The sequence below is a fragment of the Protomyctophum bolini genome (genome assembly GCF_963924005.1).
Source record: "Protomyctophum bolini genome assembly, chromosome: 2".
Taxonomy (NCBI): domain Eukaryota; kingdom Metazoa; phylum Chordata; class Actinopteri; order Myctophiformes; family Myctophidae; genus Protomyctophum; species Protomyctophum bolini.
Genome location: NC_137863.1, coordinates 14981828 through 15000287, shown reverse-complemented (window position 1 = coordinate 15000287; position 18460 = coordinate 14981828). Strand labels below are relative to the sequence as shown.

At 40.2% G+C, this 18460-nt stretch overlaps 1 protein-coding gene across 1 annotated transcript in view; it reads left to right on the top strand.

The window, feature by feature from the left end:
• LOC308333014 (immunoglobulin-like and fibronectin type III domain-containing protein 1) overlaps positions 1 to 18064 on the top strand; it is a 41550-nt gene extending 23486 nt beyond the window's left edge. The window contains exons 24-48 of the mRNA XM_080789185.1: positions 358 to 654; positions 926 to 1252; positions 6939 to 6995; positions 7116 to 7238; positions 7363 to 7502; positions 7627 to 7726; positions 7820 to 7861; positions 7949 to 7994; positions 8113 to 8296; positions 8392 to 8505; positions 8623 to 8788; positions 9181 to 9456; positions 9981 to 10463; positions 10573 to 10697; positions 10878 to 11019; positions 11871 to 12164; positions 12329 to 12625; positions 12808 to 12987; positions 13206 to 13334; positions 13724 to 14032; positions 14125 to 14210; positions 14524 to 14716; positions 14944 to 15240; positions 15403 to 15729; positions 17402 to 18064. Of these exons, the coding sequence (XP_080645311.1) occupies positions 358 to 654; positions 926 to 1252; positions 6939 to 6995; positions 7116 to 7238; positions 7363 to 7502; positions 7627 to 7726; positions 7820 to 7861; positions 7949 to 7994; positions 8113 to 8296; positions 8392 to 8505; positions 8623 to 8788; positions 9181 to 9456; positions 9981 to 10463; positions 10573 to 10697; positions 10878 to 11019; positions 11871 to 12164; positions 12329 to 12625; positions 12808 to 12987; positions 13206 to 13334; positions 13724 to 14032; positions 14125 to 14210; positions 14524 to 14716; positions 14944 to 15240; positions 15403 to 15729; positions 17402 to 17406 (4739 nt within the window). The 3' untranslated portion in view covers positions 17407 to 18064. The remainder of the gene's footprint in view (positions 1 to 357; positions 655 to 925; positions 1253 to 6938; positions 6996 to 7115; positions 7239 to 7362; positions 7503 to 7626; positions 7727 to 7819; positions 7862 to 7948; positions 7995 to 8112; positions 8297 to 8391; positions 8506 to 8622; positions 8789 to 9180; positions 9457 to 9980; positions 10464 to 10572; positions 10698 to 10877; positions 11020 to 11870; positions 12165 to 12328; positions 12626 to 12807; positions 12988 to 13205; positions 13335 to 13723; positions 14033 to 14124; positions 14211 to 14523; positions 14717 to 14943; positions 15241 to 15402; positions 15730 to 17401) is intronic.
• Positions 18065 to 18460: the final 396 nt, after the last annotated feature.

The window sequence follows — 18460 nt, the reverse complement described above, 5'->3', positions numbered from 1 at the left end:
GATTGGAACGAGTTCAAGTCTGAACAGCAAAAATCACATGGAAAGTGATTTTTGCAGAAATGCGATTGACATCTGGTTTCTGTAGCTGTGTCTCAGTCTAGAAACGGATGCATGCCTGATTTATATACTTACGACAGTGTCACTCACCGAAATAAGCTCACAATGTGTCACACCGCGGCACACTGTTGTCAACTTGTGGAACTGTTATTTTGGCGAGTGACACTGTCGTAAGACACGGTATAGAATAAGCATTAATCATGCCTATGTCATTACCACAGCAGCCAATTCAGATTCACACGAAATCTGTGTGCATTCTGAACAAGGCCTATAACAAACCGTTGTCTTTATGAACTCTAGATGAGCCTAAGCCGCCTGGTCCTGTGGACATGGATGAGAATGTCCCCGGCACAGTGACAGTTTCATGGGCACCATCTCCGGATGAGAAGCGTGACGACAGGCTGCACTACATGGTGACCAAGCGCGATTCAACCAAAAGAATATGGCACACAGTAGGAGACCGCATCTTCAACAACAAATTCACAGCCTGCAACATAATGCCAGGCCGAGACTACCAGTTCCGTGTCTATGCTAAGAATGACATGGGCAACTCTAATCCGTCTGAATCAGGAAAGTGGTCCATCCCTAGCAAAAAAGGTATTTGAAAGATCCGTGTGTGAAAATAGCCAATCTAGAAACTCATAACATGTTGTGTCACGTACGGTTGTAAATTAGCCTTTTTTGATATTGATAATGTTAAATGTAACATTTATTTCAGATGTTGCACTTATTTTTATTATTATTATTATATATATTTTTACAACATACCAGTCAAAACATAATGGAGGTGTTTGTCTAGGTCTAGGACTTGCCATACTTACAATGTATTCACAAATCACAATGTACTGTATATCTACCTTTTTTCCAGAGAAATTCAAGTTGAATATCCCAGAGAGTAAGACCTGTAACCTGGAGCGTCCACCCAAGTTCTTAGTGCCATTGAAAACACATACTGCACCCCAAGGATATGAATGCTACATGAGCTGCGCTATACGAGGGGAGCCAACGCCCCATGTCACATGGCTCCGCAACAACATCAGCCTGAATACCAACACCAACTACCTTATCTCCAACACCTGTGGAGTATGCTCCTTGCTCATCCTGAGGGTTGGTCCTAAGGATATAGGAGAGTACACGGTTGTTGCAGAGAACACCCTGGGCAGGGTGGAATGCTCCACTAAGCTTGTAGTCCGAGGTATAACACATATATAATAGTTGAATGTGTGTTTGAATTTTAGAGCAGTGGTTCCAGGTTGGGATCATATTTTTTGTGTTTAACAGCATAACGTAACGCTACATAATGCAATACAATGCAACTCGGCAATACGGCATACTGTAACTTAGCAAAACATACAGTATCCTCTGTTGACGTTGTCTGTGTGTGACACTGTCAGAACCTCACAAACCCATCTTTGAATCCCAAACACTGGTCTAAAATACATTTTATTTTGTGTATACACCTATGTCAATATACTTGAGAAATGAATCATGATAACCTAAAATTAACTATGGAATTTCCTTTTTCTTTCTTTTTTTCCCAGATTAAGCCAACATGACGAAGATGTCTGTGCTTGATTTAATGGCATAACAAGAAACCATTTTACGTTTTATGGATGAATAACCGAGACTTCCCTGTGTCCCATCTAATGGTGATATGATTTAATATTCTGTGGGATCCATTTAGTTTTAAGGCTAAAGTAGTTTACTAGTTTGATGCATCAGCCTGTTTTCTTAAGAGGAGGAGCAATTATTCAAAGTAACAATCCCAGTCGTTAGGCATACAAATGCTGCTAGATGGAAAGCCATAAACAAACTTCTGTTTGGTGTTGTGAGTGCGATCAATAAAAAGCAAGAGTGTTGCTAATTTGAATTATGCATTTGCATTGTGCAATGTTACGGACATTGTCCACAACTCTAAATTATATCCAGATAATGAACGTAAGAAACAACAAAAGGCAGCCATAATGTAATAATTTGCATGTTCGATTATTACACAATTACACATGAAAAAGACCTAACTGGAAAATGTGTGGCTGCGACTCATTAACTCCAAAAGTAATTAGTAATTGAAACAATGTGTTTTAGCAGCAATTTATGCTTATTCAGGGAATTGCAGGGCTTTGCTAATCTGCCTATTATTACAGAATTTGAAAGGTTTATGGTTTATGTATATTATATTCTTTTGCTTGTTTTCAATTTGATTTCCCAATTTTTAATTTGCAGCATTGCAAAACGAGTCTTCATTTTAAAGCTTAGAACTAATGAAATCAAAAATGTTTTTATTGTTTAATAATGATTTATGTGTGCTTGGTGTAAATAAATATTTTAAATTCAATCTAGGATGTGGAATTCCTGCTTCCCTAAATATGCATTTTTAATACAAATGGCTACCTTGATTTGAATAGTTTTTTTATTGATACATAATACAGTACATTATCCTGCCACACTAATAGCCAGCGCAACACCCCATTTTTGTCTGCCTTCTCCTACCAAACCACACCGTTTGCTTCACAACTTCACTGTACACTGTGGAGGATTTTTGTCTCGCGTCGCGGGGTCGGGGGGACTTGAATTGGTGTGTGTGTGTGTGTGTGTGTGTGTGTGTGTGTGTGTGTGTGTGTGTGTGTGTGTGTGTGTGTGTGTGTGTGTGTGTGTGTGTGTGTGTGCACGCGCGCGACAACACTATAATAATAAATAACCCATCCGTTTCTACACAATACTGGGTTTACAAACACAGCTGAAACATGAAGTGGAGTCTGTCAACTCCCGCATTTTCCTTCTTCCCATATAGTGGGTATGTGCATGCTTAAAGTGAGGCACATCGAGTGGCAAAGCAACAGGCAAAGTGAGTTTAACATTGTTTAATGTTGTTTAATGCAATCAGATAGGACATTTCTGTTTGGATGTATGGGCTGTCTAGGCCAGAAAGTAGTTTTTTGCCACTCATTAGGCATTCCTGCATAACTTCCGGGTTTGATGATATACCCTCTATTGCACTGCAACGGAACTCTAGGATGAGCCGTCCGCACGGTGTCGAAATTCTAGTTATAATTGTATTTGTGTCTTGATTCATTAGAAGCCCAGCCTGTATGGGCTTATAATATGACACTTCTTGTTCTCTAATCATAGCACATAATATTACACACACACACACACACACACACACACACACACAGATCAGAGATCTCCACCTGCTGACACTATATATCTGTAGCCTGGCGCAGCCACACTTCGCAACGCGAGGCTAATATATCTGTATATCAATTAATTGGCTAAAACTGTATTGAAACAAATCTGGAGGGGGAAAACCCCATAAAAATAGCATTGTAGAACCAAAGCAAAGACTTTTGGGTGGATTTTGATATTGGGACTATATGCATGTGACCTCATCATACCCAGAAGTTATGCGGGAATGCCTGAGTGGCAAAAAACTCAAGGTCATAAAGTCCTTGACCGCCCATACATCCAAACAGAAAAGTCCCATCTGATTGTATTCAACAACGTTAAACGATGTTAAACTCACTTTGTCACTCACTTTGCCACTCGATTTCCCATATCACTTTAAGCATACGCATACCCTCTATTTCAGGATTGGTTTTCAAAGAAGTCCGCCTAGTCTGTTCCCAAGACATATCAGTGGAACGAGATCACTGATCATCTGCTTTTGTGAAACTAAAACAATGCATTGGCAAGATTTTATTCTCTTCTCGCTTGGCTGACTAACCTAAACAAACTTGCCTTTACATAGACTTTACATACAGTATCTGCTAAGACTTGACATAGCATATACAAATGCAGGCTACTTGATCAACTGCATGAACCTTGTGAATAATTTATGTCCAGTCTTCTTGGATTACCACTCTAGCCATGGGTGGGGGTCAGACTTTAGTCCAAGTTTAGACTGGAGGGGTCAAGTGCTACACTCGAGGCTAAATCTTAACACCAGGCTGACTAGTGCAGGATGACATGTTCTTACTTTTAAGAAAAACTGTTTTGCACAATACTAAATGCTAACTTCTTGTCATAGACTTATTTTATTTTCCTCTTCCATTGTACAGATATGATGGAAAGAATCATAGATGCTTTTATATCTAATTAGGCCTACATGGCCTTGAGACTCAATTGCAAATTCAAAAGTGTATATAATACATAATATATAAGTGAATAAAACCTACCTCTTGAATGTCGAATGCTGTGATATTGGTCAGGCCAGTCTCCATTACAGAATAAGTTGATGGCAAGACCGTTTGCATGGCAATTCCCTGAGTCGACCCCCTTTTAAAAAAGTGTAGTCAAAAGAGTTCACTGCAAAATATTGAAGTTGGAACCCCAGTTTTGAGGGAGGAGTTTGTCTCTGCCCCTGGAACTTCCTTTTCAAGAACCTATGTGCATGGCAGTAAACCTATATCACTGCAGGGAGGCGGGAGTCACAGGCAAAGAACACATGCACTGAGCATCTCAAAAACACTCAAGTATCAGCTGCAACTTGGCTGGGAGAAGCAGAGAAGAGATATTTCCTACGAAAGGGGTAAGTACAATCACTTGATATTGAGCAAGAAGTGAATTGTTGCTGTTATTTTAGTCAATGTTGAATTAAATACGAGCAGCATCTGTGTCATGATGTAGGCAAGACTCTTGCAAGTAATCTGTGTAAATTCTTTCCCTGCAATTATTATTTGATGAGAAATCTAAGATAATACAAGAATTTTATTCTAATAATTATGTAGCGTAGAGTAGCAAAATGCAGTCCTAAAAGAAAAAGTCTGTATGTTAATCAAAATTCAAATTAATTCAAATTATGTTCAGACTTACAAAGTAGTTTAACCCAAACAATAATCAGTTAAGATCAAGGGACAATTGGAACCAAAGCACAACCTAAAGTAGATGAGGTCTCACTACCTTCACCAATCCTATATTCATTCTGCAAATACGTATGTAAATGGAAATAACTTGAAGGTGATGGTGGGGGCTCACACACTGCAAACAGAGAAGGTTGAGGGAGTTACACCATATGTGCCACTAGACAGAGCTCGGACGTCGGAGCCGTTGGACATAAACCTGACACAGGTTCATAAATCATTCTCTGTTGCTGGGAATTTTACATCTACATATAAATATAGCAGCAACTGCGAGGGAAACAAATATGGCATTAGGCCAACACCAAAAGTATGAAACAAAACCTAAAATTACCGCCTTCTACTTAGGCGCAATTCAACTGAATTTGTTGTATTAAAAATAGTGCTGCCATTCCAAGCCATTCCAAGCTATTCCAGATTGAATGAGTTTAAACCTGAATCTGAGCATGCTAGACGCAGCTGGGTTGTTCAGTATATTTATTATTAGGAACCATGTGTGGGTGCACTGCCACGTCCATTATGTTCTGGAGGGGTGACCCATGAACATGCCATGTTGTGTCTTGTCTTGTCTTGTATGTTTGTCTTGTTTTGTTTTTGTTTAAAAACTTGATTCAGGTTATGTGGTTTGTAACTGTCAGTGTCACTTCCCTGTTAGTATAGGACCATACAATTTATTTTTCTTTTATGCTACCACAATATTTTGTATAGGCTATGGTGGTTATGACATTTATATGTACATATTTTTGGTATGTCCCGTATGGGTGTCACATATATTGCTATATTATCTGATTTGCTGTAGGTCTATACCCTGAACAGTGGTGGGTTTAAAAATCACCTGCTTTCTCATAGTGAAGGGCTAAATACAAATCTGAGCAATTAGTTTAGAAATAGGTCAGTTCCAGTCGGCACCGCATCGGCACCATTACAGCAGCCATTACGTCACTTCCTGGTTCATGAAGGATAGTTTTATGAGGCATGTGACCTATTGCATGCAAAATTAGGCTGGTCACTTGAAGGAACCTAGTTAGGGAATGCTAAGTATTCTGTGATCACAGGAATTCTTTCATTGACTGAATTCTAGCTGGACAGCTTGAATTTCTAGGTCAGGGAGTGTATTCCAATCCGACACCATTTGTGGGCACCGTTGACTGTTAACAACATGGGCTCCTGGCTCCCACTGTTTTTTTAGTGCAGAGCTGCATTCCTTTGTCAAATCTATGATGTCACTTTGAAGCCACGTGGCATTTCAAGTAATAATTACAACAACAATAATTGAGTATTATTTATTATACTTTTAAAGAAATTTAAATTACTTTTAAATGATATAAAATTATATTAAGTAAAATAAATAATACTTTATTATTAGCGTTGAACATTTCCTGATTATCTGTTCTTATAAGAACAGATAATCAGGCTTAAGAAAATGTACTAATACTATACAATAGCTACTCATAATAAAGATCTCACCACTAACCAAAGTTAACCTGTGTCAACCTCACATTCCCAAAGTAGACATCTCAACTAAACCGAACGGGTAAAGCAGTGGAAAAGTGACACCCGCATTGCTGATATGACACCCGCATTGCTGATATGACACCCATTGCTGATATGACACCCATTGCTGATTCAGGCCATCCGGAAATGGATTTATGGAAATGTCACACAGATGGGGTTTCTCGTGTGTTCTTTACTGTAGATTTTGGCCATGCAGAATGTTGAGAGCAACTACTGCCCTATAAAGCCAAAGTGCAGTAACTACGTTTTTGGACACTGACTTATTTGTGTATCTTAAAGGTCAAATTAGCCTTTGTGATTAAGAGGGATAAACAATTACCTCGAGAACATATTTAAAATGAGTGTAATATAACTTATTTGCTGATATATCTTTTCCAGTTGAAAAACTTTAACCCAATATCGGCCTTTTTCCCCATGGTTAACGCACTCTGAGCCTTTATGTGTTCTGTTGTGTAATTTTGAAAAGTTTCTCATGATATTCTTTCATCAGCAGAGGAGCTGTCATCTAAGCCAAGATGTTTAAGTTTCGCAAAACAAAGAATGAGGAGCCCACTGCTCCAGGGCAGGGTAAGTAAGGAATATTAATCGCTATTACAAAACTCTAAACAAGTATGAATAACATTTTTATATGACATCAGTTAGTCAGAAAAGTCTGGAAATTACATAATTTTTTTCATGTCATAACAGTGAAAATCAGAAAAAAGTCAAAGGTTCCTGGTGTCATGATTACCCAATATGTGGAAGAAGTACCTGAAGGAAAGTGCCTCCCAGACTTCACCCGTAAACCCATCGCCCTGACTATTCAAGAAGGTAAGGCTTAGACACCACCGGTGAACACACAACCATTAAGAACATGTGACTATTGAATGTTCTTATAACCATGTCTAAGTTAAACATTTAGCACTAGTGTTCACTTTTATTTAATTTCTGTTAGGAAAACTGGCTATTTTCAAAGCAATAGTCACCGGAAATCCAACACCAACGGTGACTTGGGTGAGAAATGCCGGAACTCTTGATGATCCATTGAGGTACATAATTTCACATGACGAGAATTCCGGTGAACACCAGCTCCAGGTGAGACCATCATTTTGCATAAATGAAAAACTGAATTTTCACAAAATTGGTACAGCAATACATAAAGCAGAATGATAGCATTAATCCTTTCGTTGGCCTTCTAAAATAAATATCATTAACATAGATGCCAGCTGTATCCGGGGACCAAGTTGACACCTACAAGTGCTTCGCCAGAAATGAGTATGGAAAGGCTGTTGTCACTGCCGCTCTCAATGTCATTGAAGGTATTCTGCTTTAATCCACTGCATAATAAGAAACCGCTGAATTATACCTTGCACTATACTATAGGCTCTACTTCATGTTTTGTCTCATTTTAGTTGGCTTCAAAAAGAGCAAGGCCATGCAGCAAGCAAGAGCAGGTATGGCATTTTTATTTAGCTAACAAAACCATTTGAATCACTCACTGAAAGACATTTCTGACAACAATATCCGTTCCATGTAAACAGACAAAAAGGGGAACCCTGAGGACTACCTGAAGAATTTAAAAAATAAGTGAGATACTTTTTTTTTTTAATACATGATTCACTATAATATTATTATTAATTCAGTAAAAGCATCCATTAATGTTACAGTTACTCATGACTGAGTACATCATACATCATTTTTTAAGGGTTGACATGGACCAGAAAGAAGAACAAAAAAAAGAAATTGGTGAAGAGTTTTGGGAACTCCTGTTGAGTTCAGACAAAAAAGATTATGAGTCAATCTGTGCCGAGTATGGAGTAACAGATTTCCGTGGGATGCTGAAAAAGCTAAATGAAAGGAAACAAGAAAGAGAGGAGGAGCAATCCAAGGTCTGCATCAACCACAACAACAGTGTACTTTACAATACTCTAAACTATTTGATTATTATTATTTATGCTAAGTTCAAATGTCTGATCAATTTCAGGTTGTGGAAAGATTATGTAATCTAAAGCCGATTGAACTGAAACCTAGTGGTGCAGCAGAGTTTGAACTTGAAATGTCCCTGAAAGACCCTACCAGCAAAGTCTTCATGTACAAGGTGGGGATGGATAAAAAATCTAATCACTAACACAATAAATGTATTGATTACGCGCACACACACGTGCGCACGCACAGTCGCACACACACACAAACTCACTTTTGAATTTCTTAACAGAACGGTGTGATGGTTCCTCTTGATTTGGAGGATTCAGAGGTGAAGCATGGCCTGAAGCAAGTAGGAAAGAAGTTTGTTTTCAGCATCAATGGTATCAGCGCGGAGGATGCCGGATTGTACCAAATTGAGGTGGATGGCGTTAAGATCTTCTCCACCGAATTTAAAAGTAAGACAATGCACCAATTAATTTTGTTTAATTTATTTTGTTGCTTTGGTACACTAAACTGTCAAATGTTTATTCAAGACCACCTAAAACGAGACCATGTCAAGGCCAAGACCGAGAAGATTTTTATTCTCAATCAATAATCAATCAATGTCCAAATGATTCAGATTTTCTAAATAATGTTCTTTTCTTTTTTATAAGTAGCCTATTTGAATAAATAAAATATAAATACATTTAACAGACGGCAATCCTTTGATCTGTAACATTGCAATGATATTTTTCCAAACTTTGGAATTGTGTATAGTAAGACAGAACACTTGTTCTGTGCTACTGATCACAAAATGAGGACTAGTACATAACATATAATAAACAGAAATGTGATTTCCTTCATTCAGTGCCCAATATAGATTTCCTGGTTAAGATTCAAGAGGTTAAGGCGGAGGAGAGAGAGGATGCTGTCTTCCAATGCGTACTCTCCAACCCCATGACAAAGCTTATATGGACAACAAAGGGCAACAAAGAGCCACTGGTGCAAGGGGAGAAATATGAAATCAGTGTGACAGATGACCTGCTGATACACAGCTTGGTAATCTTGGACTGTAGTAAGCTGGACGGTGGAATCTACACAGCCGCAGCAGGGAACAATTCTTGCAGTAACTGGCTTATAATAGGTGAGTTGATAAATAAATCAGAACTTCATACTACGGACAGCAAGGCATGTCAATATATCGTTGCTGTCGGGCAGAAACATTGCAATTTCTATGTTTCAACTTTTTATATATTTTCATAAATTATTGCCCTACTTAATCTAGTGTTGCACAAACGTAGTGAAATTAACAGATCCACATGCGTATAAAACTAAGAACGATTTTGGACAGACAAAGTTTCCACCCGATAGCATAGATACTAAAGTTGCTAATTTTAACAACTTTCAACCTGCCCTATGGGCATGTCATAAGAAAACATACAAAAAGAAAATCATGTTTTATTCCAAAATGTTCCAAATGCAAAACAATAGTAACAATAGCGTAACTATTAGCAAGTTTCAATATTCATCATACCACAAAGTACATAGGGCATATTTGGTTAAAATCATCACTATTACATTAATGTACTGTATAAAATGTTCCATGCATAAAAGGTTTTTTCACTGTATGCTAAAATAAAGTCGGATTACTGGCTGTTTTCTGAATAGCTGATCCTGATCCAAGCATGCGTGGGAAGAAGAAAGAACGCAAAACAACTCGGGCAGGCGGCGGTGGGGAAGACCTACTCAAGATTGCACAGGAGCAGAATGCCAAGATACAAAAGGAGAGAGACGAGATGGTTGTGAGGGCCAGGGCAGAGGCGGAGGCCAGGGCCCTCGCAGAGGCAGAAGCCAGGGCAGCTGCCGCAGCAGCAGCAGCTGCAGCAGCAGCAGCTGCAGCAGCTGCAGCTGCAGCCAACGGTGTAGCCCCAGCTGAACCTGCCCCAGAGAAAAAAAAGAAAGCCAAAGCAGCGAAGCCTAAGGTGGAGAAGACAGAAGATGGATCTGAGGTGGCACCCGAGATAGAGTCTGAGGCTGAATCAGAGGGTGATGAAGCGGGGGCTGAGGAATCTGCGGAACAGGACGGAGAGGCCCCAGTTGAGAAGAAAAAGAGAGTGCGAGCAGGCCCACTGGTTCCAGATACAGTCATTGGTAAGATATGACAAAGCACAGAATTCTGTTGCTGCACAAAATTGTGGTGAGGCAATACAGGTCAGATATTCCGATTCACTGACTAACGACAATGCTCCTTAACCTTCAGATCCAGGTGTCTACATCACTAGTGGCCTATCTGACACCACTGCGAATATTGGTACTGATGCAGAACTTGTCTGCAGGCTGAGCAGTGAGGACTGTGATGGAATCTGGTCCAAAGATGGGGAAGATGTAAGAAGTGGGCCACACAAGTGTTGCCTGCATCAAACTAATGACCTCAAAACATGAATTTTAACATTTAAACCAATGTGTGTGTGTGTGTGTGTGTGTGTGTGTGTGTGTGTGTGTGTGTGTGTGTGTGTGTGTGTGTGTGTGCGTGTGTCTGCGTGCGTGTGCTTGTCCATATCTCAGATAACAGCAACAGATGATATCTGTATAATAAAAGATGGGGCCTTTCACAAACTGCTCATCAAAAACTGCAAAGAAGAGGATTCTGGAAAGTACAGATTTGAAGCTGATGGACGTAAAACAGAAGCCATGGTGACTATTGAAGGTACTGCAGTCAAGGCTGACCTTGGGTCATGCACTATATCAAATCTATTGAAGGTACTGCAGTCAAGACTGACCTTGGGTCATGCACTATATCAAATCGTTAAGGTGGTAACCGGAACCCTTGGCTCAATACACGCTCACCCCTAGTGTTTTGAGCGGACTGCTTGCCCCCAGCGGCGGACCATTAGCCCCGCTTGAGCGCAACTCTCGCACTGGACACTGTACTGTATGTATTGTAGTGATGTCCGCTTCAGCCCCGAAGCCGTTCGGTTTACAGAATTCGTAAGATTCTGCCCCTTCCGTTAGGGGCACAATCGTAAATCCTCACAAACATGGCCGAGTAGGTTCTGGTAACCAGAAATACCTGGTGGATCCGACCATTCTGAGCTTGCCAGATTTCCGGGTCTGACCGTTCGTAGCCGGATTTGACTGGAGCGAGTGTATTTTGGGGCGACCATTTTTGTATTAATTTAGATCAGTGATTCATCATTCACAACATGTGAGCCACGGACCCACTGGTGGGCCATGAAGATATTGCAAGTGGGACCCCAAATACTTGGCAAAACATTAAGGCAAGACACATAACATTAATATAAAACAAAATCTTTAAAACCTTGAAAAAAATGTTTTCATTGTGATACCATCATTAACATAAACACCCTCTGAAAATGCACATGGACCACCCATCTGACCACTTAACACAGCAGCAGTAGGCTAACGTGTCCTATTCTGTCAAATGGTCAGATGGGTGGGCCATAGGCAGGCACTGTCGAGATTATCAAGTGAAGTGGGTCCTGATCCAAAAAAGGTTGAGAACGACTGATTTAGGAGAAATTATGTGTTCTCTTCCAGATCCACCCAGAATCAGCCCTGATGACCTGGCTGAATTCTCCAAGCCTGTCATAATCAAACTTAACCAAAGTGCTACCTTCGAGCTGAAATTTGTCGGCCGGGAGCCAATGAAGATCCAATGGTATAATGAGGGCGAGGAGCAGCTTGAAGACACCCACATTAAGATTGAGAAGTCGGAGACACACAGCCGACTTCTGCTCACCAAGTGTCAACGCAAAGCCTCAGGAGAAATCAAAATAAAGATAAAGAATGAATGTGGGACTATCGAGGCCCTCACGCAGCTAGTTGTATTGGGTAAGTGAAATTACTTGTGCAAAACATAGCCTGGGTTTGTAGAAGTGTTGTAGAAGTTGACCATTACAGGTATATTTTTACACTTTCAGAGATAAATAATGTTTCTTGTATTCTTGCATCTGCGTCGCATACTAGCATGCTGGTTGCTTTCTGTTTGATAACAGATAAACCAACACCACCACAAGGCCCTGCAGATATCATTGAAGCCACTTCAAACTGCATCCATTTCGCATGGAGGCCTCCCAGAGATGATGGTGGTTTACCGATCAGCGACTACATTCTGGAGCGCCAGCAGATTGGCCGAAACAGCAAGAAGAAACTGGGAAAGATCGGTCCAGAGCCTAAATACAAGGACACTGATGTGGATCATGGCAGAAAGTACTGCTACTATATCAGAGCTGAACAAGAGCAAGGCATAAGTGAAATGATGGAGACAGATGACCTGCAAGCTGGCACAAAGGGTGAGACCTCTTTCAAGCACTCGAGCAACATTTCATTACAACCCATTTTTGAAAATTAAATTTCATTGTCAAGTTAAAAAATATATGAAAATAATTTCTAATGGTTCAGAATCAACTAGTCTGGTGCAGAACTGCAAAGTATGGGCCTTAAAAAGGATTTTGTCTGTTTTATGATCTTTTAGCATACCCCGGAGCTCCGTCACCACCAAAAGTGGTTGATGCATTCAAAGACTGCATCAACCTTAGTTGGTCTGCTCCCTCCAATACTGGAGGAACCAACATCCTGGGATACAACTTAGAGAAACGCAAGAACGGCAGTAATGTGTGGGGTCTAGTACACCCACCCAATGAGCCCATTAAAGGTGTGACTATTCATTTGCAGCAAACTAAATATACTGTATGAATACTATATACCATGTCATATTGTGCACGCAAGCACACACGCACACACACACACACACACACACGCGCACACACACACACACACACACACACACACACACACACACACACACACACACACACACACACTCTCTCTCTCTCTCTCTCATGCTGTTGTATCCCTTTGTAATGCCAACAGAGAGGAAATGTGGTGTGAAGGATGTCGTTGAAGGGCTAGAGTATGAGTTCCGCGTTGCAGCTATCAACATCTCTGGTGCTGGAGAGTACAGTTCACCCTCAGAATTTGTATTTGCAAGAGATCCAAAGAGTAAGTTCTAAGTCGAACACCCTTACTGTATTAGGGATGGGCAAACATTTACAAATTAAAAAATCCTAATACCTCGACAGCTATATTGGGATGATAATATTGTATTTTGATGATACGCATTGTGAGCTTGTAGATTGGCTATTTTCAGAAATTTTCGAAAAGATTTGAATTTGTAAAATAGGGCTTAAGTTATTAAAACCAGGAAAAGAACACCAATTGCTGAATCACGACATTACAATATCAAAAATCCCAGACGATATCTACTCTCATGTCATGATATCGATAAATATTGATACAGTACTGTATATTGCCCAGCCCTGCTGTAAATTTTTCATTACTGGATATTAAGGTCAATCCAGAATTTTCACACTTTGTTTTCCCTCCTATAGAGCCTCCTGGTAAAGTTATCGACCTGAAGGTGACAGACTCCAGCTACACCACCTTGTCACTGGGATGGACTAAGCCCGTTGAAGAAGAAGGGGTCCAGGATGAAGCCAAGGGCTACTTTGTGGAGCTAAGACCAGCAGAGGACCCCGAGTGGGGCAGCTGCAACTCCAATCCCATCATCGTGACCTCTTATACTATCATGGGCCTGAAGTCTATGGCCATGTACTGGGTACGCGTGATTGCCACAAATGAGGGTGGAAACAGTGAACCGCAAGAACTGGACAACTACATTATTGCAATGCCTCCTCCAGGTGAGTCGAGACAAAAACAACAATAAATGTTTTTTACCAACAAGTAACTATTATCGTTATTGTCTGCTAAAATATTCTCCAACTTGTTACAGTGAGACCCAGATTCACTGACCCGAAAATGAAGAGCATCATGATTGTGAGGGCTGAGAACTCAGCACGAGTCAACATCAACTTTGAGGTGCAGTGAAACCATCCTTCAGAAAGTTATATTATGTCACAATGCCTATTCATGTTACAGTATTCATTGGCATGTCCAATCTAAAAGCCCAAATTCACACCTGAATCCCAGCATAGGCAATGTGTGCAGATGTGCATGGGCATATAATGCAAATCCGTGAATGTACTACACTGTATCTATCTAATGTTGCAGATAATATATTATATAGGCTATGTACGTACGTATATTTATTCATGAGGTCATTAGCGGGAAACACATGCATCTAGTTGCATCTAGACAAAAAGTAAACCCACATCTGACTCTTTGATTGCAGGCCTCTCCAGTACCAAAAATCACATGGCTAAAGGAGGGCGTGCCTGTGTCAAAGCGTGTGACAGTCAGCAACTCAGATATAAATTCACAGCTCCTCATCCCAGCGGCGGAGCGCTCAGACTCTGGGGTCTACACAATCATCGTTAAAAACCTTGTTGGCCAGGAGACCTTCAGCACTGAGCTAAGAGTCACAGGTAAAGCAGTACTGGATCTTAAGCACTGGTTTGAAAGAGCTACAGTATGCTATAACCATCTATGTGGAATGTGGGTTCATTGTACAATGCAGGAGTAAGACTTTATCAATGTAAACCTTGTACGATGCAACAGCCAGCATGTGGATTCCCCTGTTCTCAGTATAAACCACCATAACTGAAATGTGCTGAAATATACCTAAGAATGGAGGTCTCTTACCTGTCCATAGATGATCCCAAGCCTCCGGGCCCAGTGGATCTGGAGGAGAATGTCCCAGGAACAGTGACGGTCTCATGGACCCCCTCTCCAGATGAGAAGCGGGACGACAGACTGCACTACATCATCACCAAGCGTGACTCCGTTAAACGCACTTGGCAAACTGTGGCAGACCGCCTCTTCAACAACAAGTACACTGTCGTCAATATCATGCCGGGAAGGCAGTATTTCTTCCGTGTGTACGCGAAGAATGACATGGGGGTCTCCGAACCATCAGAGTCAGCGGTCTGGGAAGTGGAGCAGAAGAAAGGCATGTTTAAATAGTGTTTTATTTGGGGTGCATGTGTGCGACTTTGCGCGTGCGTGCGTGCGTGTGTGCGTGCGTGCGTTTATGCGAGATGATTTGGGGGATTTGATGAGAATCATCAACTACAGTATAATTAAAATGTTCTTTTTTTTTCAATCCCCACAGAAAAATTCTCCCTAACTATAGCCTTCCCCAAGGACTGTAGCTTTGACGCACCTCCATCTTTCTCCGTCCCGCTGAAAATGCACACCAGCCCCGAGACCTATGAGTGCTACATGACTTGTGCTGTGACAGGAAACCCCAGGCCCAGTGTCACCTGGTACCGAAATAACATCAGTCTCAATACCAACACCAACTACTACATCACAAACACCTGTGGAGTATGCTCCATGGTGATACTGAGAGTTGGGCCCAAGGACAACGGGGAATACTCTGTGACTGCAACCAACTCTCTGGGTAGAGTGGAGTGCTCAACTAAACTCACTGTGAAAGGTAAACATTAGCGTTTTAAGTGGTAAATTGTGTTGTGTTGTGTTGTGTTGTGTTGTGTGTAGTGTAGTGTAGTGGTGGACAGTTGTACATTTGAGTACTGCACTTAAAGATATTTAGGTACAGATAAGTATATTTTGATTGTTATCATTGACAATGACTAGAGTGTTTGTTCAGTAACAGGGGCCTTTCCCCCTCTCTCAAGCTTCAACGTTATAGTGTGCTGTGTTCCAATTCCAATTTTGTGTGTTCATTACTTCCAATTTCACAGATTTATCCTGTATGAGTTCCCTCTCCTGATAAAATTGGTATCCCGACCAGAAATAGCCTTTCCTGATTACTAAAGAGCAAGAGAGACAGGGAGACCCATGTTACTGAACAAACACTCTAGACAATGATTATTATCAGAATATAGAGCTAGTATAAATTGATAAATGGATATATCGCGTTTTTTAATGCCACAATATTAAAAGTTCAGAATCTATCTATCTATCTATCTATCTATCTATCTATCTATCTATCTATCTATCTATCTATCTATCTATCTATCTATCTATCTATCTATCTATCTATCTATCTATCTATCTATCTGTCTGTCCAATCCAATCCACTTTATTTATAAAGCACATTTTTAGGGTGAAACAAAATGCTGTACACAAAGAAATACTAAAAAAGCAACAACAACAGTACATAGACAGAGGGCACATAAGGACACAATGCAGTGGAAGCAGCAACTCTTAATCAGTATGTTCAAATGCCAAGGAGTACAAGTGAGTTTTCAGACGTGATTTAAACACAGACAAGGATTGAGAAGCTCTGACATGAGGTGGAAGTTCATTCCACAGTGTGGGTGCTACAACAGAAAATGACCTATCCCCCCGGGATTTCAGCTTTGATTTAGAGATCTTGAGAAGTGACCTTGTCGATACTTTGGGAGTTACAAGTTCCGAAATATAGACAGGTGCCAACCCATTTACAGACTTAAAAGCAAACATTAAAATCTTAATGGATCCTGTAGCGCACAGGAAGCCAGTGTAGGGAGGCAAGGATCGGGGAGATGTGGTCATACTTCCGTGTCCCTGTTAAGAGGCGAGCGGCCGCGTTTTGGACTAACTGTAGTCGTGACAGACAGGCTTGGGTAACACCAACATACAGTGCATTACAGTAGTCAAAATTACTGTGGTAAAAACTGGATTTTACCACAGAATTGATCTGTTTGTCCAACTTAAAATCACTGTCCAATTTGACACCAAGGTTTGTGACCACCGGTTTTAAAAACGGTTGCAGGGGGCCCAAATCCAGAGAGGAGGTGTCACAGGCAGTGCTGGGTCTGAATACCATGACCTCTGTTTTACTTCAATTGAAATATCTATCTATCTATCTATCTATCTATCTATCTATCTATCTATCTATCTATCTATCTATCTATCTATCTATCCTGACAGACAGACGTTGTCTGGTGCATTGAAGTGTATGAGAATAAGTTATATTGTATTAACATACTTTGGACAAAATAACATTTTATACATTTTTAAAAAGTTACATATAGTGAGGCTTTAAGTAGTTTTAAAAGCATGTGCTTTTGAATAGATACCCAAGTATCTTGTGCTTAATTTGACATTACACATTTGGCTACTTACTAATTTTCCTTTATTCATTTGTCTTTCTCTTTCAGACTAAAGTGCTGCCGTGGTACCCCAAAATAACATTTAATTTAAATACAAATCAATGTATATGATTTGCCTAGTTGAAAGATGTAGTATTGTTTGTGCCTATTTTGTCATAATAGTACATGTTTTTATGAGAATGTATGTGAATATTTATGTATTTAGAACACAGGCGCACTCGCACACACACACACACACACACACACACACACACACACACACACACACACACACACACACACACACACACACACACACACACACACACACACGTGACAATGTCGCTAATGATTAAGTCCATGTTGCACTTGTGAACAACCTCTATAGGATTTTTTTTATTGGATTACTGGAATGTAAAGGCTATTTGGGATTCAAGCTCAGTATTTCAGTAATAATAACTTTCCCAGACATGCACATCATGTTATTTAATTAGTTATTGAGGTATTTATTTAACTTTGGTTTGCTTAATGTTTAACTTCATGATAATACATAGTATTATTTCGCTTGTATGTTACTGTGTGTTTTATTAATCACCAAATCACATCAATGTAAATCTATTCTATATACCAAAACTGGTATACTGTTCAATTGGACATGCTCTGGCCCGTCTTGACCGATTGTACTCTGTGTATGACCATAAAGTTGATGAATAAATCAGAAGTATAACCCATCATCACGCTTATGTTTGTGCTCAGATACACTAGGAATCAGGTTTTTCTGGCCTCCCAGTACCTTAGCCCATTGATACTCAACCTCAGGCCCGCGGGACCATTATGACTGGCCCACCAATGAAAATCTAAAAAAAAAGAAGAAAAAAAAATCTGGAAAATGAAATAAAAATAAATAAATCTGAATGAAGTTATCTTTAATTACATTATTATAAGTAATACTATTAGAGTTGTACTATTACTCGAACGAAAATAAAAGCTTGGGGGGGGGGGGGGGAGATGCAATGCAAATGAAAGACATATACTGTGTATCCCTATTCCCTGACATAATTTTATAGCTAAACGGACAGAATTCTATTTTATTTGAATGATGAAACCCAGCTGCCATTAATAGTTGGA